Source organism: Malaclemys terrapin, chromosome 17 (genome assembly GCF_027887155.1).
Source record: "Malaclemys terrapin pileata isolate rMalTer1 chromosome 17, rMalTer1.hap1, whole genome shotgun sequence".
In the NCBI taxonomy this organism is placed as follows: domain Eukaryota; kingdom Metazoa; phylum Chordata; order Testudines; family Emydidae; genus Malaclemys; species Malaclemys terrapin.
Window position 1 is genome coordinate 368,603 of NC_071521.1, and position 21,328 is coordinate 389,930.

Sequence of the window (21,328 nt, forward strand, 5' to 3'; positions counted from 1 at the left end):
ACAAGGCCTTAAACCAGGGATCAGCAACCTTTGGCAGGCGGCTCGCCAGGGTAAGCACTCTGGCGGGCCGAGCCCGTTTGTTTACCTGCGGTGTCCGCAGGTTCCCACTGGCCGTGGTTCACCATCCCAGGCCAATGTGGGCGGCGGGAAGCGGCGCGGGCTGAGGGATGTGCTGGCCGCCACTTCCCGCCACCGCCATTGGCCTGGAGCGGCGAACTGGGGCCAGTGGGAGCCGCGATCAGCCGAACTTGCGGACGCGGCAGGTAAACAAACTGTCCCGGCCTGCCAGGGTGCTTACCCTGGTGAGCCACCTGCCAAAGGTTGCTGATGTCTGCCTTAAACCAAGCAGAGATCAATAATTAACCTCTGAAAAAGCAGACAAAACATTTCCCTTTGATCAAATTTCAGCGTCTCGTTTGTCTTAGTCTGAAGTTCGGCTTCATGGTTCTCAGATTGAGGTTAGTGAAATCCAATTTCATTTAGACTAACCTTGATGCTTTCAGATTAAAAATGGACTCCTAACAAGTCCTTTGCAGTACACTGTGCAGTAAGGTATATATCTTCTTGCTTTCCCTTCCTCATAAATAGAATTAAAAATTATTCTAAAATGTAATTTGCATGTAATTCAGTTAAATTTAAATAATATAGATAATTATTTCTAATTAATTTTAACAAATACTGTGTTTGGGCTATAAATAGACATCAGTTCCTCATATTTCCATGGTCTTTGTACAATTAGAACAAGAATGAATAAAGAATAAAGCAGCTCCACAGTATTTTGACATTACTGTACTGTACTTTTAAATGCCTGTATTTAGATAAAAACAGAACAGTATGTTTGTATAAATTTTGCCTGCACACACTTCAGATTACCATCAACTGCTATCATAGAAAAAGTGCATTAAATTCAATAATCTTATGTTGTGTTTCATTGTTCTTTCACTGTATTAATACTCCGGATCCAATTCTAGTGATGGTATCTCTCCTTTTTGTAGGTAGAAAGGAAGCGTCATATTGGAAATGACATTGTCACTATCGTGTTCCAGGAAGGGGAAGAATCTTCTCCAGCATTTAAGCCTTCCATGATTCGCTCTCATTTTACACGTATCTTTTGCTTTCTGTTTTTTTAATTGACTAAAGCTTGTTTACAAACCCCCATTAAATCCTTCCTATATGCCATTCACAGAAGAGAAAAGTATATTTTAAAATATAGATAAGACATCTTATAGATTACTTAATTTTGTATCCCTAAATCTGAGAAAATTCTCCATCATGAACTACATCAAAGGTGTGCAGATTAAAAACAAGCAGACACTTTCAAATCAGATGCTTTTATTACTAAAGAATTCTTCAGATGGCTTCACAAACTTAACTCCATATACATTTCCAAAAGTATATTTTCAGAAAATACTTCTGCTATTGCTGTGAATAAATGTTTCAGTATCTACCGAATGCTGCCTCATGACATTTAGAGATCATTTATTTTAGATATTTACTATAGATGGGATGGGATACACAATTAAAGTAAAAAATACCAAAACCTTCAGGATGATGGGTGACATTTTAAAATTGCATTATGACCTATAGAAATGAACACAATACTGAGAGTCAGGAACTTGTGAGTTCTAAACCCAATTCTGATATTGACTACATGGTCTATTGTTGTTACCCCTTTCTTCTCACCCACTTGTTTGTTTTAGCCATATGTTGGATCTTGTCTTTTAGATTTTTCTTTGAGCAGGGCCTATCATTTACTATATGATGCTAAAGTGCTTAGCACAGTGGGGACCCACGTCATAGAGGCCTCTAGATGCTACTGTAACACAAATGTTAATAAGAAGACTCGGGGAAGTCACTTTATCTCTCTATACCCGAATTTCAATATTAGTAAAATCGTGACAATAATTCTTACCACATGGGGTGTTGAGAGGATTAGTTAATGAATGTTGAAGAGGAATATTTATCTCTTATCTAACAGTCTTGGGTTTCAACATTCTCAAAGTTCTAAAGCCATTGGTCTAGACATGTGAAACCTGCGAGAAAAACACAGAAATTGGGCTTGCTTTTGGCTTAATTGGCTTGTGAGTTGCTTGTTGGCTATTTTTTGGCTTGTTGCGGCTTGTTGCTTCTTTTTTTTTTAATCAGCTCTCCGCAAGGAGGGGCAAGGGGGGAGAGAGTCGGGGTGCACAGTGGGCCCACCACAGTCCCAGGCTACACACAAGGGGGACCTAGTCACATAGAGTGTTGCGGTTCTTAGGGATTAGCTTGTTTTGGCCTTGTTTTGAAATGGGATTAGCTTGATTTTTGGCTTATTGTGAAAGTCAGGGTGCTTATTTACCGTGTGAAAGTTGGCAATTGTGCATTGGTCCTGGCAGGGAGCATCCTGCACCAGTCCTTGCTATGTAATGTGGACACTCCCTAATGTGCTAGCTGCCAGTTCTTTTCAGACCATAGGTAGTGGTTGAGCTCCACCTTCTCCATGTAATGGGATGGAAAGCTAATGTATGGCTTTACTCCCTCACTCTGTTAGCAAAGGTCCTGATGAAACTCCAGAGAGACACCAATTCTAATAGACCCCCTTTTAGGACAAGACAGACAGATTCTTGAGCCTGTTTAGTACATTGCTAATCTCATCACGTTGAGAGTCTGAATATACTGGATCATAGGTGTAGAGCAAGTCTTTACGTCTCAGCCTGGGAATTCCTCTCTGTTGCATGACTCTTGAGAGAAGTAGACTTATTTTGTCCAAGCAGGTGTCCCAGTTCATCCTGTGGCTCAGAAATGCTTTTGGGCTGGTGTGAAATCCTACATGGATCCTTTTACATGCCCAATGCAAAAGTCAGTTAGCTACCACCTTCCACTCTGAGTTTGGGACAAAGACATCGTCCCTCTAACCCCACTTGGCAGCTGTTTTAGCATTTAAGGAACTGGATATTAGGCCAGTGTCTACAGTAGAGGTGGGCTAATGTTTTTGCTCCAGTAGTTCATTCACTGAAAAATGAAGTTTTGGTCAACTTTAAACTATTCACAAATTTGCTAAATCGTTTCAGTTAGAAAAAAATAGGGGTAGATTAATAAAACAGCTAGAGGAGTAGGTGGTATCCACTTTGTAGCTTCTAGCCCAATGGTTAGGACATACACTTGGGATGTGGAAGACCCAAGTTCAAGTCACTTCTCTGAAACAGGGATTTAAATCCACATCTGCTCACTCACCTGGGAAGAAGGAAGTGGGTTCACATCCCTGCTCCAGGCCTAGCATTTGGACCTGGGTCTTCCACATACGAAGAGAGTGCCCTGACCATTGGGCTGAAAGTTATGTGAGCCACTTCTCCTGCTGCCATTTTGTGAATGATTTGTTTAACTCAAAATGGACTTTTAATTTCACCAAGATTTTTTGGAAATTTTCTGATTTGGTTTGACCCAAACAGAATTTTATTTTTATTTTTTAACTGCCAGTGAACTGAAAAACAAGTTCTTCTTCGAGAGATGTCCCTGTGGGTGCTCCACTACAGGTGTTGGTGCGTCCCTGCGCCTTCGCCCGGAGATTTTTGCAGCAGTACTCATAGCGGCCACGCATGCTCAGAAGCTGCCCCCCCTGTGACTCTAGGTTAATAGTACGCATGCGTGGCCGGTCTCCTCAGTTCCTTCTCAACCGTCCCCGGCCTGAGACGGAGCTCAGCAGACTCATTAGAAAATCCTTCACTCTTGCCTCAATTACCCTTTAGTAACCAGTTCTTGTCAGTTTTTCTCTGTTAGTATAGTTACTTACCCAGTTTATCTGTTTAAAAAAAAAAAAAAAAAAAAAATTCTGTCAGCCGCGGCTATGCCGGGCTCCACAGGTTTCAAGCGCTGTGCTACCTGCAAGGAAGCTATCCCATTATCGGACGGACACTCAAAGTGCATAAAATGTTTGGGGGAAGCTCACATTCCCCAAAAATGTGCCCACTGCTGTAAACTCAGCTCCAGGGCACGGAAAGACAGGGAGCTTAAACTCAAACTGCTCCTCCTGCAAAAGTCTATCGGGTCAGTTTCAGACCCAGGCGTTGAAGCCGGCTCCGCTGCCCGACACAGCCCCCCCACCTCAAAAAAGCTGAAAAAGTCTACGAAGAAGGGGCACCTTTCTTCACCGAACAAGGCTATGAGGCATAAAGTCTCTCCAGGCAGATCAACGATCTCTCTGCCTGTGTTTCCTCGCCTCAGCAATTTTCATGAGCCAGGCTCTTCGGGAACCGCGCAAAAGCCGTCTGAGGCTCCAGCGGCGCCGCGAGGCTCCGGTGCCGAGGCATCAGGCTTCCAGTTGCCTGCCTCAGTTACGGCACCGTTCGGCACCGCGATTGAGACGGTGCTGACATTCCACAGCATGCCTGACCCGAGGCAGCCTGATATTTCCCGCCCGGCACTGACCGCGGCACCGACGCCTGCGGTGCACTCTGACACAGAGATCACAGGCAGAAACCCCGATCGCGGGAATGCTCTTGTGCGGCAGCCTCTCCCGGCTCAGCTTTCATCTCCCGCAGGAGCTTCATTAACTCATTTTACCCAGACAGCAGATCTTCTAGTATCACCTACCTTGCAGTCTCCGCTCATGAATGCATATTCTTTTTCAATGCCTGAGTCAGGATCTGAGCAGTTTTCCTCCAGTGAGGAGGAAGCAGATCCACAAGGAGTTTTTTCTCCATATCATGACTCCCAGCCCCGGACCCAGAGCAATAAGGGTTATGAGAAAACTACCTCATCCCACTCTCAGGACCCTGCCTCCTGGGGGGTGAACCCCTGGATGGCACCACCTATGCCCTACCCGCCACCATGGCAATACTGGGCACCATGGGCATCATACCCTCGGGAATACATGCCCCGTGGCCACTCGACCAGGTGCAACACTGATCCAGCGCCGTCTCCTAACGAATATGCCAGTGACACGAGACGCCTGACAACACAGCCACGCTCCCAGGATAAACCTAGCCCTACTCCTGTTCCAACAGAACCGGAGCTAGCACCTGAAGAAGCACTACTTCCCCTTCCTCCTACTCCCTCTGATGAATATACAAAATTCCAGGACCTCTTTAAAAGAGTTGCTAGTGACCTGAGAATTAACCTGGACGTGGTTACCGAACAACAGCATGAGCTAACGAACATCCTACAGCCCCCTTCTTCCTCCAGAGTGGCACTCCCAATTAACGCAGCCCTTTTAGAACCCGCTAAGTCCATCTGGCAGACTCCAGCGACAAGCCTACCTACCTGCAAGCAAGCAGACAAGAAGTATTTTATTTCTCCAAAAGACTGAATTCCTTTTTACCCACCCAGCACCAAATTCATTGGTAGTAGACGCTGCGAACCAGAGGGCTAGACAACAGTATTCTCATTCTGCCCCACCCAACAAGGATAACAAACGACTGGACCTTTTTGGTCGCAAGGTCTATGCATCCTCCACCCTCCAATTTCGTATAGCTAATTATACTGCAGTCCTGGCAAAATACGACCATAAAAACTATAATAAGTTAATGGACTTTATTGATGACATTCCAGAACAAAGAAAACAACAGTTCAGAGCTATGGTTTCTGAGGGCCAAGCCATTTCACGCACCGCTCTCCAAGCAGCCCTCGATGTAGCCAACACAGCGGCAAGATCGACCGCTACAGCAATAGTCATGCGACGGGGCTCATGGCTCTCCTCTTCCTTTTTTCCTCGCGAAGTTCAGAACACAATTGAAGATCTTCCCTTCGACGGTGACAAACTCTTTGCTTCTAACACGAATGAAGTGCTTCATTCAATGAAAGACTCCAGGACAACCCTCCGGTCTCTAGGTCTCCAGGCACCTACGACCAGAAGACGACAATATCGATACCAACCGTACCACCGGCCACGTTATCCCGCATTTACACAACCTTCCCATAGACCGCAGGAACAGCAACAGCCGCAACGTCAAAGACCAAGATTCCAGCGACGTCGCCCAAACTCTGCAGGGGCACCTCAACCCCCACCAGCTAATAGGCAGATTTGAAGACTTGGTCGAGGGTTTAGAAAGCAACGCCCCCACTTCAGCCGCCACACCTATCTTTGGACACCGCCTACGACCTTTCTTCCATCAATGGAGGAAGATTACCTCCGACAAGTGGGTCTTAGAGGTAGTTACAATTGGATACGTCATCCCCTTCCTCTCCTTACCTCCCACCCACCCACCCTCCCCGTCCCTCTTCAGGGACCCTTCTCACGAGCAGCTACTCCTCCAAGAGGTGCAACATCTCCTTCATTTGGGAGCAGAAGAAATCGTGCCAGAGCGACACAGAGGGAAGGGTTTTTACTCCCATTATTTCTTAACGGAGAAGAAAAATGGGGGATGGCGACCAATCCTCGATCTCAGGCGGCTCAACAGATTAATCAAAAAGCAAAAGTTCAAGATGGTGACCCTCACTACCATAATCCCAGCGCTGGAGCAGGGCGACTGGTTTTCTGCCCTCGACCTACAAGATGCCTATTTCCATGTCACCATACATTCGGCCCACAGACGTTTCCTCCGATTTACCCTTGGTTCCACACATTTCCAATACAGGGTACTCCCCTTTGGACTATCTACAGCCCCCCGTGCTTTTTCCAAGCTTCTAGCTGTAGTCACTGCCTACCTCAGGAAACAAGGGGTCAGTGTTCCCTTACCTCGACGATTGCCTCCTCAAAGCTTCAACATTCGACGAGGCCCTCCGGTTCACACGGCTCACAGTCGATTGCTTTCTATCTCTCGGCCTACAAATAAACAGAGACAAATCCACATTACGCCCCACCCAGCACCTGCAGTTCATAGGCGCAGACCTCGACTCCCGGACGGGGCTAGCATCGCTCCCACCCGATCGCTTCAATTCCATAAACCAACTGGCCACAATTATTCGCAACAGCCCTCAGGTAACTGCCCGAGACTGCCTGCAACTACTAGGTCACATGGCCTCGTGCACTTTTGTCGTCCAGAATGCACGCCTATACATGAGGTGCTTCCAAGCGTGGCTGGCAACGGTTTACAAACCGAATATGCATTCTTTAAACAATACTCTCTTCCTGCCTACTCCAGTCAAAGATTCGCTACATTGGTGGACCGTCCACTCCAACCTCTGTTCTGGAGTCCCGTTTCTTCAACAGGCTCCATCACGCATTCTGACCACCGATGCATCTATGACAGGTTGGGGTGCACATATGTCTCATCACACAGTACAGGGACTATGGTCACCAACCGAGACCTCCCTGCACATAAATGTTCTAGAACTTCGAGCTATTCGCAATGCGTGCCGTCACTTCCTGCCACTAATCAAGCATCATCACGTACGCATAATGACGGACAACATTGCATGCATGTTTTATGTAAACAGGCAGGGCGGAGCTCGTTCCCATTCGCTGTGCACAGAGGCTATGAAGCTCTGGAATTGGTGCATTGCGAACAACATCCGGGTATCAGCAGCCTATCTTCCCGGAATCATGAACACCACAGCGGACGAACTGAGCAGACGCTTCCCATGGGACCACGAGTGGGAGATAGACGAGAAAACCATTCACGATGTATTCAGCACCTGGGGTTACCCAACCATAGACTTGTTTGCAACTGCAAAAAACAAGAAATGTCTCAATTTCTGCTCCAGAGCAGGACTGGGCAAACATTCCCTGGGGGACGCATTCATGATCTCATGGCACCGAAACCTATTTTATGCGTTTCCCCCGATACCAGTTCTCAACAGGGTTCTGATAAAAATACGAATGGATCGAGCCAAGGTGATCCTCATTGCCCCATCGTGGCCCAGACAACCATGGTTTCCCTTCCTCACCAGAATGTCAATCCAACCACCAATCTCCCTGCCGCTTATTCCAAACCTTCTATCTCAACAGCACGGCCGTTTTCTCCACCCCAACCTGTCCATGCTTCACCTCAAGGCCTGGTTCCTACGTGGTTCTCCCAACGCGAATTAGATTGCTCCGAACAAGTTCAGGAGATGCTCCTACATAGCAGAACGCAATCTACTCGCAAGACCTATCTTCAAAAGTGGAAACGATTCACACATTGGTGTTCTGCTAAACACCTTTCTCCTACCTCGGTACCTCTTTCATTTATATTGGACTATCTCTTGGGCCTTAAGCAATCCGGCCTTTCTTTCAGCTCCATCAGGGTCCATTTAGCTGCTATTACGACTTTCCACGACCGAATTGATGATACGTCTGTCTTTGCTCACGCTACTACGAAGCGTTTCCTCAAGGGACTACAAACCTTATACCCAGACATTAAACCACCGACCACCCCGTGGGACCTTCATCTGGTACTGTCTGCCCTAACTCAACAACCTTTCGAACCCCTAGCCATGTGCTCCCTTTTACACCTCTCGATGAAAACAGCGTTTCTAGTGGCAATTACTTCTGCCAGACGGGCAGGAGAAATAGCACCTCTCATGGCACACCCACCATATACGATATTTTTTAAAGACAAGGTTACCCTCAGATTACACCCCAAATTTCTTCCAAAGGTACGCTCATCATTCCATATTAATGAACCCATACACCTGCCGACTTTTTTTCCGAAACCACATGCGAACTCCTTTGAAACCTCAATGCATACACTAGATGTTCGCAGAGCCTTGTCATTCTATTTGGATAGAACCAAACCCTTTAGAACCTCCTCCAGACTTTTTGTCTCTATTGCAGAGCGCTCCAAAGGCACACCTATTTCTACCCAGAGACTCTCGAACTGGATCTCCCAGTGTATCCGACTGTGCTATCAGATGAAGGGGGTTACATCTCCAGACGGCATTAGAACACATTCCACTAGATCTCTGGCTGCCTCGGTCGCGTTCTTATGCAAAGTTCCCTTGGCTGACATTTGTAAAGCAGCCACCTGGTCCTCTGACCACACTTTTGTTAAACACTATGCCCTTACTCAAGGCCCTCTATCTGACATATGCTTGGGCAGAGCGGTACTTTCAACGGCGTTCCTACCAGATCCGAAGTCCCTACCTCCTTAAGGTACACTGCTTTTAAGTCACCTGTAGTGGAGCACCCACAGGGATATCTCTCTCGAAGAAGAGGAGGTTACTCACCCTGTGCGGTAACTGACGTTCTTCGAGATGAGTGTCCCTGTGGGTGCTCCACTACCCACCCTCCTCCCCTCTACTTCGGAGTTGGGGGGCCTCCGTGGTAGAGAAGGAACTGAGGAGACCGGCCACGCATGCGCACTATTAACCTAGAGTCACAGGGGGGGCAGCTTCTGAGCATGCGTGGCCGCTATGAGTACTGCTGCAAAAATCTCCGGGCGAAGGCGCAGGGACGCACCAACACCTGTAGTGGAGCACCCACAGGGACACTCATCTCGAAGAACGTCAGTTACTGCACAGGGTGAGTAACCTCCTCTTATTTGCTCAGCTGTAATCTGCAGCTCCTTGTTATCAAATTCATGAGGGATTTGATATGTTTAAATCACTTATTTAAAAGCCCCCATCATGGGAAATTAGTGTGGTCCTGGCCATGCTGCTGACAGCTTTTGAACCATTGAATGCGTATGAGCTCAAAACTCTTACAAGGAATGTTATTTTCTTGGTGGAAGTGACTTCAGCCAGCAGAGTAAGAGCCTGGTCCTGAGATGTATAGAGCGCCTGCAGCTTCTGTTGTAATGCTCACCCCTTCTTAGGATCAAGCCCAGTTGTCTGATCCATCTTTTTACTAAATTCTTTGAAGATATATTGTGGCCACAGACATGCCCTAAATTCTTTCCAAAGGTGGTATCTGCATTCCATGTGGCTCATTTAATTGTGCTGCCAATGTTTTCCCCCTCACCTAGTTGCCCATCCTGGGAAAGCTCTTCTCTAAGCTGTGTCTATAGTAGGAAAAATGCTCCTGTATTGAGAGTTAGATAAGACAATAATAAAACACCTGAGCACTGGCTACGGTACAGTCTCCATATTACTGCCACTGTTGGAGCTGTGCCAATGGAGAATTATAGGTCCTAATTTTTCTAGTGTAGACAAAGCCCAGAGCCTGATGGCAAAAGGTCCCTAGATTTTGTTAGGAGCACCCTAAAAACTCTTAGAAAGGTTGCTCAGATTTGTGTTTTCCTTGACACTGTTTATAGCTTAGAAGGTCATGCGGCTCAAAGGTCATGTCAAGGATCATTCAGTGTCAAGGAAATGTGCCACAACAAGATACCTCTGATCTGTTTCTATCTGAGACTTGCATCTGCATTGAATTATCTGGCTATTTTCCCGTATGTGCTGTTGCTAGATTCTCACCAGAGTAATGAATCAAGATTAGTAATAGATCTTGGTGCAGTCATGAAAATGTACATTGCTACCCTACTTGGCCCTCTGTTTAAGTTAATTATGCTGGAAGAATTTCTATAAGTCTGTGTTAGGAAATGTTATCATGTTGAAACATGTTTTTTAATAATCCACTCTGTGGTAACTGTAGACAAGAACAAGTTATTTTCAACATCATTAAGCCCAGTCGTGACTAGCTAAGATGATGCTGAATATGGCTTGTCTTCGTATATACTGACCACAGAGTTGTGACCATCAGATTAGCTAGCTCAGTTGTTGAAAATAGTGTTTAAACACAATACAACTTCTCATTGTAGACATTGACTAAGATACTTGCACTTTTTAAGCCTTGCATTTTAAACATTCATAAAAGAGGTGCCCTACCAGAAAAATCGAAGGTGCATAAACTAGAATTATATCAAATGTAATAAAACAATTAATATATTTCACTATATTTCATCTGCTTTTTCAACAGAATGGGCATTTTCAAAACAAGTGAACTTTCCATAGACATGAAAGTAATGGATTAATTTCTTTAACTTGCATGGCAGATATTTTTGCCTTAGTGAGATATAATAAGCAAAATGATAGTTACAGGTAGGTGCTAACTTTAACCAAATCATTCGCTTTTTTAGTTTGATGTTACAGTAGAAGTGGAAGTAAACTATTCGTCATAGTCCACCTATCTAATTCCATGAATTGGTGTTTAAGTGATCATGAAAGTGAGTGGTAAATGGTTCCATGGTGGGGCATAATGTAGTTGATATCTATGGAATTTTCCCCCACAACTAAGAATTACACCTTGTAATACATAGTGTATTCTACTGTGCCTAAGCAAAGACTCTTATGTCCCGAGTCAGTAATGTGACTGAGAATATAGTCAGGTGAGGAATCCAGTATTATTGTGTTTTTTCTGTACCCAATTGAAACTAGCCTTGCAGATAGGAAAATCTCTCTTTTGACCGTGTTACTCCTTATAATACTCTAGTTCTTGGATCCTTTTATATATGTGCCTAGGGTTTGTGTTGGAAAATGTCTGTAATACACAGTTTAAAAAAAAAGGTAATGTACACAGTGGTAGGATTTTGTAATTGAAATGTTAAGTTTGTAATTTCATTTTTGTTTGAATAAGGACTAGATTCTGCCACTCTTGTTCTCATTGAATAGTGTATCATTCTACAAGAGTCAACTGAATGTAAAGTAATGTACTAGTTAATTGACATGTGTCGGCATCTGATCCCAGGTGAATATCCTGAGAACATTCATTGAGACTTGCGATTTCTGAAGTGTTGATACGATGTTTCCCAGTAACAATTTATAGTTCTTGTTCCTGCTTAAGCAGTATGTCTGGTACACTTTGTATGTGACTTTCAAACCAAATAAATAGTAATTCTTTCATTAGGCTGAAAATATTTTCAGAAGAAAGTGTACCTCTCTTTGGGCCTCCCCTTCCATCTCCACCTGTGTTCACAGATCACCAGGAATTCAGGGACTTTGTACTAGTGAAGTGTAAGTCTTTTTGAGGTCAAAGAGACCTTTTTAAACTTTTAGTCTGCTGCATAAGAATCTGCTCTTCGCACTTATTTGGGATACTGTAGATTGTAAATAATTTTTCTGCTGTGCAATGTTACAGTTTTATATTGAGTCTTTTTTAAAGTTTGGCTATTCTAGCCTCAGTGGAATATGAATCCCCTCAAACATTTCTATTTGGTTCAGATAAACACTGAACTCCCATGCAGTTAATGCTTCCTAGGTTACCAGATCCAATCTGGTTTGAGCATTTCAGAAGTATTTGTTCCATTGCTTAATGAATTGTTCATTTTCCAAAGGTTTCTTCTTAAAGACAAAGGAGAGTGATTGTGACGGTCCACGCCCCTAAGGTTGCGAGCGGCGTGGACTATCAGCCACCGTCCGTAAAATAGTCCTTGTCCAGGGCAGTGGGGCCTACCGGCCAGAGTCCAGGAAGCAACCCTCGGGTGGAGGGTAGCGTGGCCTAGCGGCCAGAGTCTTTATCATTGGGGTGCGACAGCCCCAGTAGGGGGGCCCCGACCGGGGGCCCTAACAGTAGCGTAGTGGTTTGCCACCAACTCAGCGGGGGGTTTGACCGAAACACACTGAGTTTCCCGGGGGGGGCGGGAGGGTAGGTACCACTCTGTCACCCTCCCGGGGTGCCTTCCTACCAGGCTCTCCGTTGGGGTCTCCCAGGAGTCATTGGGTCCTTGGTACTCGTCGGATTCGGTCGTCTCCTGGGTCTTCCCCAATCGCCGGGGCGCAGGCAGTCCGTGGACAGCGTCTCTTCCCGGTGCAGTCAGTGGCTGTGGCTGGTCCGTTGCAGGAGCTCCCCCGGCAGGTCCTTCTCCTACGGGCTCCAGCCCAGAATGAGCTGGCCTCCCTCCCTTTATACTCCTGTAGCACTTGGAGCATGCCCAGTCTGCCCGGGGAGGTGGGACTTCCGCTGCCAGTCCCTGGGGCTTAACTCCTTCCGGATTAAGGCGGGGTAGTCTGGCCCCGCCACAGTGATATTCGGAAACATATTAATCTAATGCCATTTCATATATTTAGCAGTAAAAGGTGCCAGACTGGCAACTTTGGAGACTAAAGTACTTTATCTACAGAAAATGTGCAGCATGGAAAACAGTCAGTATGTTTAAGTGCTGTTATGAATATTTTAGTGCTGTTATGAACCAGTTCCCGAGGAGAGAACTCAATCTTAATGGACTAATTCAAGCCGTGACCTCCTGCTAAGACTCCCAGGAAGGGGGCCACTGAGTACTAATCATGATTTTTGTAATGTAAACATCTGACCAATAGGAACTTGACTGAGAACTCACCAGTTCATTTCATACAAGTTACTAAAGAATACTCATTGATATTTAAATGGATTAGCAGTGTAGACTCCTAACTCATATATCATCCAACAGATTATTGGGCTGTGTGATCGAGATCTATGATTGCTCATTGCCCTTTAAAGCTAGAGGAATGACTCTAATTACTTTGATAAAATCTAATTAGAAAATGGCAAATTGCTTAATTTATTGAAAACTGCTTTATCAATTACAGTAACTCCTCTCTTAAAGTCATCCTGGTTAATGTTGTTTCGTTGTTACATTGCTGATCAATTAGGGAACATGCTCGTTTAAAGTTGTGCAATGCTCCCTTCTAATGTTGTTTGGTAGCTGCCTGCTTTGTCTACTGCTTGCAGGAAGAGCAGCCCCTTGCAGCTAGCTGGTGGGGGCTTGGAACCAGGGTGGACTGGCAGCCACCCTATCAGCTCCCCGCTCCCCTAAGTTCCCTGTGCAGCAGCTGCCTGCAGTTCATCTGTGTCCCTCCCCCCACTGCCATGTGCTGCTCCTGCCCTCTGCCTTGGAGCTGCTCCCCGAGACTCCTGCTTGCTGTGCAGGGGGGAGGGAAAGAAGAGGGGGGCTAATGTCAGGGTGTCCCCCTCCACCCTGCTCCTGCACCCCGCTTACCCCATCTTCCATAGAGCAGGGGGGGACACACCAGGGCTCAGGATGGAGGGAGCTTGCAGCAGCTGCGGTATCAGCAAGCTGATCTAATTAACAAGGCAGTGTACTTAAAGGGGAAATGTGCATATCTCTCTCTCACACATACCCCCTCGCTCTATTTCTGCTGCCTTGTAGAGTGAGAGAGTTAACCCTTGAGGGCTCAGCCAATTGCTAGTTCATCAAGGGAAATATCCCACCTCTGACTCCTCCACCTCAACCAAGCTTCACAATCATCATCACTGTGTACCAATATTAAATTGTTTGTTTAAAACTTATACTGTGTGTGTATATATGTGTGTGTGTGTGTGTGTATATATGTGTGTGTGTGTATATATGTGTGTGTGTGTATATGTGTGTGTGTGTGTGTATATATGTATATATACACACACACACACACAGTATAAGTTTTAAACAAACAATTTAATATTGGTACACAGTGATGATGATTGTGAAGCTTGGTTGAGGTGGAGGAGTCAGATATATATATATATATATATATATATATATATATATATATATATATATATATATATATATATATATATATATATAGTCTTTTGTCTGATGAAAAAAATTTCCCTGAAACCTAACCCCCTCATTTACATTAATTCTTATGGGGAAATTGAATTCGCTTAACATCGTTTCGCTTAAAGTCGCATTTTTCAGGAACATAACTACAACGTTAATTGAGGAGTTACTGTATAGCAGTATTTGACATTCTTTGGGCCTCATATTGAACTTAGCAGAGCCAGAAGGAACTCTGAACTTTTCAATACAATTCTAAAATATAAGGCAGCTGCACTGACAGCCTGCGACATAGACAGTATGGTGGTACATTTTTTGTCATATATCAAAGAACTTCAGCACATTTACTGAGATTCAGGAAATGGTTCTTTTTAAATTAACTGTGAAATAGTATCTTTCTGGAGTTTATCTGGTTGTTTTTGTGTCTATAAAGAATGATACTAGCTAAATAAAGTTTAGATGCTCAAAAGAAAATAGGGTTAAAAAAACTCTTCATAGTCATGATGATAAAACAACTAGAACTTTTAGTTCAAAATATGCACAAATGTGAAACAAACCCAAATTAGTAATTTTGCAATGAATATCCTTACATGAAGACAACTTGGATTCAGTAAAGGACATGAAACCCCTTTAAGTAACACATCCTCCTTTATTCAATATGTTTTAGTAATAAATGGGGAAAAAGCCACCTTGGAAACCCCAACATTTGCTCAGAAACGGCAGCGCACTCTAGACATGCTGATTCGTTCTTTATACCAGGACCTCATGCCTGATCTACACAAGGTAAATCCAAGACTTGCGAGATCTTTATGCACTTCATATCACCCCCAGTGGCATATTGAGTGGCCTATTGCTCAAGAAGATATCCACCCTGGTGAGTATTGATTTGCATACAGTAAGTTGGATAGCAAAGGGGTGTTTTTCCTCTTTACATTTTAACTGCATGAAAATCAGCAATAAGTCATAAGAACAGCCATACTGGGTAGCTCACCTGCACAGTCAAGGCCTTCACATTTATTCTTCCTTCAATGATTGGCTGATATGAGAAACGTTGCTTCAGCAAGTCACTGAAGCAGTGAGAATGGTGCTTTATCTCTTCTCACTAGGACTTAAGACAAATTGAGATAAGTCAGCCCTTACTCTTAATCAGTAGAGGTCACAGGAGCACTTTTAGATGCAAGATCAGCAACAGATTGGACACCATGAGTCATCTTCTATTGGTGTCCAGACTCAAGCAAAGATATCAGTGAATGTCTGTCTTTAATCTCTTTGGTCATATGGCTACTTGCACTTATGTGACACCACATGTCAGACTGCATCTTTATCCTCTCCAAGTCTGGCTGAAGTTGATCTACCACCCAAGCAGACACAACATGACTCCACGAGTGCTTGTTCCTGGGAATGTCCTTTCATCAGTACTTGGTGGAACGATCCTCCGAATGGCTGTCCGGGAATGTTGTTTGTGTCTTCAGCTCCCACTGACACTTTAGTGAAAGATACACTACCTTCACACAGGCTGGAGAGCGTATCTGGGTCATCTGCAGACCCAAGGTTTTGGTCCCTAACTACATATAAACAGTCTAGAACTCAGTGTCATGTCCCACAGACCTCAAATCTGGGTCTGCGGGAACTGCTACGCTCCAATCCTCCAGTTGGCAGCCTGCTGAGAATTGCTTACTCAGGACTCATGAAGTCCAGCTCCAGTTCGAGACTGTACCCCTGAGGTTGTATTTGCAGAGTCCCAGAGCACCGATTGGCCCACTGACTTTACTTAAGCCATCAGCAAGAACAGGAAGCTATCCAAATAACTGGGATCCACCCTGCTCTGGACTGTGTGCCTTGTGCTTCCAGCTTGACTTCCTGGCATCCCAATCCCTCTTGACTCCTGGCATCTGGATTGTGGTTCTGATCTCAAGCTTGTCTCCTGCTTCTGATCTCCTGGTATCTTGACCCAGCTGACACTCAACTCCTGTTTTTTGACTGTGGACTCCAGCTCTGACCACCAGGTCTGGCTGCCCACCATCCAGCTGTGACACTCAGGGCCATTCATCTAGCTGTGATTCAGGACACCAGCACCCAAGTTTTGACACTACATTAACAGGCAAGGAAGAGGAAGATCATCTCTCCCCATGCCTACAGGAATTCTCCTACTGAAATCAATCTCATAGTCCGACACTCATGTGGGGTTCAAAACAATTTAGGTGACAACTCAGTAGAAAATGGTCCCTCGAGCTTTCAGTCCTTCAAATAAAAGTTCAGAAGTGGGATCATTCCTCCACATACCTGTTCATGACCACTTTAAACAGCACATTTTGATCCGGAGGAGAAATGAGTCTGCATGCTTTCCCCTGGTCACTCTAATTACTAGGGTCCTCAGGAATGTAATACTGGTCAGGGGTCAAGTTATCCTAACAGCCCCAGTGGGGCGGGGGGGAGGAGGTGAGTTTTAGTATTCAGAGATGGTACACTTATCAGTTCAAGTTACTGATCAGTCTGGACATCATAATGCAGAACCAAAGACTGGTTCTACACCCAGACTTAGTGTCTCTACAGCTAACAATTTGGATGTTAGTAGGCTGATCTTGGAGCATAGACTTTCCGCTGCAGAGGTACAGGATCATAGAATTATAGAAGATTAGGGTTGGAAGAGACCTCAGGAGGTCATCTAGTCCAACCCCCTGCTCTAAGCAAGACCAACCTCAACTACCGGTAAATCATCCCAGCCAGGGCTTTGTCATTCTCATTCAGAGCTTAAAACCTTTAATAAGGTATACTTATGGGGCCCAGTGGAAACAGTTTTCAGTATGGGTGTGTCATTATAATTTTACCCATTGGAGGGGTCTGTACCTGTTATTGAGGTAATCTGTTATCATTAAAGTATTCAGATGTCTTGACTAGATCTAGTAAAGTTCACTTAGCACTGATAGCTGCCTATTATCCTTCAGTACAGGAACACACAATTTTTCCCCATGATTTTATTCCTACTGTAACTAGTTTTTTGAAGGGGTTAACACATATTTTTCCATCTGTTAAGGATTTTTCCCTTCTCTGGGACCTAAACATAGTCTTCCTGATGCAGCCTCCATTTGAACATATGTCATCCTGTTCTTTGTATCATTTGTCTATTAACATGGCATTCTTGGTGGCTACTACCACTGCTTGCAGAATAGCAAAATCCAAACACCGATGGCAGGACCATCTTATACCACCTTTCGTGAGGATAGTTACTCTTTATCCTCATTCCAAATTTTTGCCTAAAATAGTGTCAGACTTTTTCGTTTAAATCAGTTCATTCACTTGTCAGTGTTCTTTCAAAGACCTCACTCATCCACTGCAAAGGCTAAACTTCATACTTCGGAAGCTTTTAAGCACAACCTTGAATTACTTCAATAGGACAAAATCATTTCCAAAAACTATCTTTTGGTAATAAGTCCAGAGGATATGCTATTTCAACATAGAGACTCTCAAAATGGGTGTCAGACAGCATTAGAATGTCTAAAGAACTGAGTGAGTTAACTCCTCTGTCTCATATCAAAGCACATTCTGCCTTACACCAGGCCCCTTATACTAGGCCTCAAGTCTCAGGCTCTCCCTTTCTACTGCATATGTCATCTTTCATATACTGGATAGCACCTTGATACATGTGAAGAGTATTGCAGCTACTCCACAATCTTGTAAATCAAAGGCTAAAGCATGCATTCTTAGATTCATCAGTAGGAACATTTTAAGGGAGGGCGGTTATTTTTTGTTAGTAATCTAAACTTGAACTGAGGTCACAGGAAAATGCTGAAAGAATACAGCAGAGTCGAGTAATGTCAGATGAAATTTTTAAAAAATTGAAAAAGTTTGGGTCAGTAAGACTCTCTCTCTCTCTTTTTTTTTTTTTTTTTTTAAGAACATGCTTAATAGGAGGTCGTTTAGTGATGTGTTACCAGAATCCCCTAGATCAGCACGGAAGAAAGAGGAGGCCCGTCAAGCAGAATTTGTCCGACTTGGTCAGGTAGGTTTTATGTAGAAAGTATTGGTCAAATTAATTACTCCACTGGGATGTGTGGAGTAAGATTAGGGATGTCTGGCCAAAAACAGGCTTGTGAGAGTCCAACTGGTTTTAGCTTATCTGAGGCAGAATGATATAAGCAAATCAAGGTGCTGACTGCATTTGCTGCTGTTAATTTAGTCATGGATCTCATTAAATATATTAGGAGCACTTTCAGGAACAAACCCATCAGCAGAAAGAGGGAGATGTAGTTAATCTGTATTGTGGTAATACAGCATTTAACACTTATCTGAAGTGTTCCCTTTATTTAGTAAAATTATATTATATTATATTATATTATATTATATTATATTATATTATATTATATTATATTATATTATGGGAAATATTTAAAAAAATGGTGATGGTAACTCAAAGCAAATGAGACCTTGATAATCACACAAAATTCTTGATTTTTATAGTGTAAAAATGTAGATTCAATTTACTGATTTTGTTTTAATTTTTTAAAGTAAATTGACATACAATATAGTGAAGACGACAAATGTGTCGGAGAAAAACAGAGTTCTCACTCTCTTTGGTTGGGTGCAGCAAAGTCAGATACTTTATTCTCAAGCAATTGCATAGAGGGGGAGAGTGCACTAGGACACAGGGTTTCCCCCTCCTAGGCAGGTCTTTGTCTAGAGAAACAATTACAGCAAGCATTTATACCTTTTGTTACATACAATAATGAGCAACAGCTGCATTGTGTTTATACATAGGTCATCCTGATATCTTATTTTGCACATCTATTTAGACTCTAGTCTAAGGTCGCAACAACTTCTCACACAGTTCTTTCCCACTCGCCTCACACAATCCTCGCTTCTACAAATCTCGCGTTATTAGGGTTACAGCTAGCCTGACTCTTGCTCACAGAAAAGACTGTTTGCATTGAAATCCCCTTCAAATCCCTGTCAGTTCTTGCTCTACTTCTACAAGTGCTAGGGCAGAAAATTACACTAGCAATAAGTTAATTAACTAGGCAATAATATAAATGACGGAAGTACAGCTAAATAGGGAATTGAGCAGAATTACATTCACAGAAAGGATAATGATCAGAGGGTGAGTTATTAAGGAAGCTGATTTAAGTAAAAAAGAATAACAACTTTGAGATGCCACTGTGGATTTCTGAAGAAAGAATGAATCAAGGCATATGTGGAACTAGCAGGAAGCAAAGATTTAAATAAATCCAAAATATGACAGGCAGTCTTTTTTTGGTCTGGAAATAATTGGCTTACCTCCTTGGCTTCAGTTGAGGTTCAAAGTTCTCAATAGTGCAGCTGAGGTGGAGAAGTGCAAAGATGTATAGGTATGTATAGGTATTGTGAATTTGGGCATCTCTCAAAATAAATTAGCTACTTGCAATGCTTGCTAAGAATTAGTTTTCTTATCAGTCTTTAAAAGGAAGTTAAAAACATAAGAATAGCCATACTGGGTTAAACCAAAGGTCTATCTAGCTCAGTATCCTGTCTTCCAACAGTGGCCAATGCCAGGTACTCCAGAGGGAATGAACAGAACAGGTAATCATCAAGTGATCCATCCCCTGTCACCCATTCCCAGCTTCTGGCAAACAGAGGCTTGGGACACCATCCCTGCCCAACCTGGCTAATAGCTAGGGCCCTACTAAATTCACCGCCATGAAAAATGCGCCATGGACCGTGAAATCTGGTGTGCTTTTACCTTATACTATACAGATTTCACAGGGGAGACCAACATTTCTCAAATTGGGGGTCGTGACCCAAAAAGGAGTTGTAAGGGGGTCACAGGGTTATTTGAGGGAGCTCCCAGTATCGCCACCCTTACTTCATCGCTGCCTTGAGAGTTATGTGGCTGGAGAGCGGCAGCTGTTGGCTTGGTACGCAGCTCTGAAGGGAGTGCCCTGCCAGCAGCAGCACAGAAGTAAGGGTGGCAATACCATACCATGCCACTCTTACTTTTGCACTGCTGCCTTCAGAGCTGGGCAGCCAGAGAGTGGTGGCTACTGACTGAGGGCCCAGCTCTGCAGGCAGCAGCGCAGAAGTAAGGGTGGCAATGCCATACCATGACATCCTTACTTCTGCGCTGCTGGTGGTGGTGACTCTGCCTTCAGAGCTGGGGTCCCAGCCAGCAGCTGCCACTCTCCAGCTGCTCAGCTATGAAGGCAGCTCTGCCACCAGCAACGCAGAAGTAAGGGTAGAAGTACTGCAACCTACAATAACCTTGTGACCCGACCCACCCCCCTCCACACACACACACAACTCCTTTTTTTTGATTCAGTCTCCTACAGTTACAACACTATGAAATTTCAGATTTGAATAACTGAAATAATGAAATTTACAATTTTTAAAATCCTATGACCGTGAAATTGACCAAAATGGACAGTGAATTTGGTAGGGCACTACTAATAGCCATTGATGGACCTATCCTTATCTAGTTCTTTTTTTAACTCTGTTATAGTCTTGGCCTTCACAACATCCTCTGGCAAAGAGTTCCACAGACTGATTGTGCATGGTGTGAAAAAATATTTTTAATAATACTTTAAAAAATATTTAAACCTGCTGCCTATTAATTTCATTTGATGATCCCTAGTTCTTGGGTTATGAGAAAGGAGTAAATAACACTTTCTTATTTACTTTCTCCACACCGTATTCTCCCTTTGTCATCTCTTTTCCAAGCTGAAAAGTCTGTCTTATTAATCTCTCCTCATACGGAATCCATTCTATACCCCTAATCAACTTGTTGCCCTTTTCTGAATCTTTTCCAATTCCAATATATCTTTTTTTGAGATGGGGCAACCACATCTGTATGCAGTATTCAATATGTGGGCGTACCATGGATTTATATAGAGGCAGTATGATATTTTCTGTCTTATTATCTATCCTTTTCTTAATGATTCCCAACATTCTGATTGCTTTTTTGACTGCTGCTGCACATTGAGTGGATGTTTTCAGAGAACTATCCACAATGACTCTGAGATCTTTCTTGAGTGGTAATAGCTAACTTAATCCCC

At 43.8% G+C, this 21,328-nt stretch overlaps 1 protein-coding gene across 12 annotated transcripts in view; it reads left to right on the forward strand.

Annotated features, from left to right (window-relative positions):
* The window catches only part of GARNL3 (GTPase activating Rap/RanGAP domain like 3), a 216,171-nt gene that overhangs the window by 127,619 nt on the left and 67,224 nt on the right, over nt 1-21,328 (forward strand). For 11 of the 12 annotated variants that reach the window (XR_008442642.1, XR_008442641.1, XM_054007554.1 and 8 more), the window contains 5 exons: nt 996-1,104; nt 10,827-10,872; nt 11,678-11,784; nt 14,974-15,089; nt 18,202-18,306. Coding sequence is in view for 10 of the 12 variants with exons in the window: in XM_054007554.1 (XP_053863529.1) it covers nt 996-1,104; nt 10,827-10,872; nt 11,678-11,784; nt 14,974-15,089; nt 18,202-18,306 (483 nt within the window). In the remaining 2 variants the exon portion in view is untranslated. The remainder of the gene's footprint in view (nt 1-995; nt 1,105-10,826; nt 10,873-11,677; nt 11,785-14,973; nt 15,090-18,201; nt 18,307-21,328) is intronic. The other variant, XM_054007557.1, reaches the window with a different exon arrangement.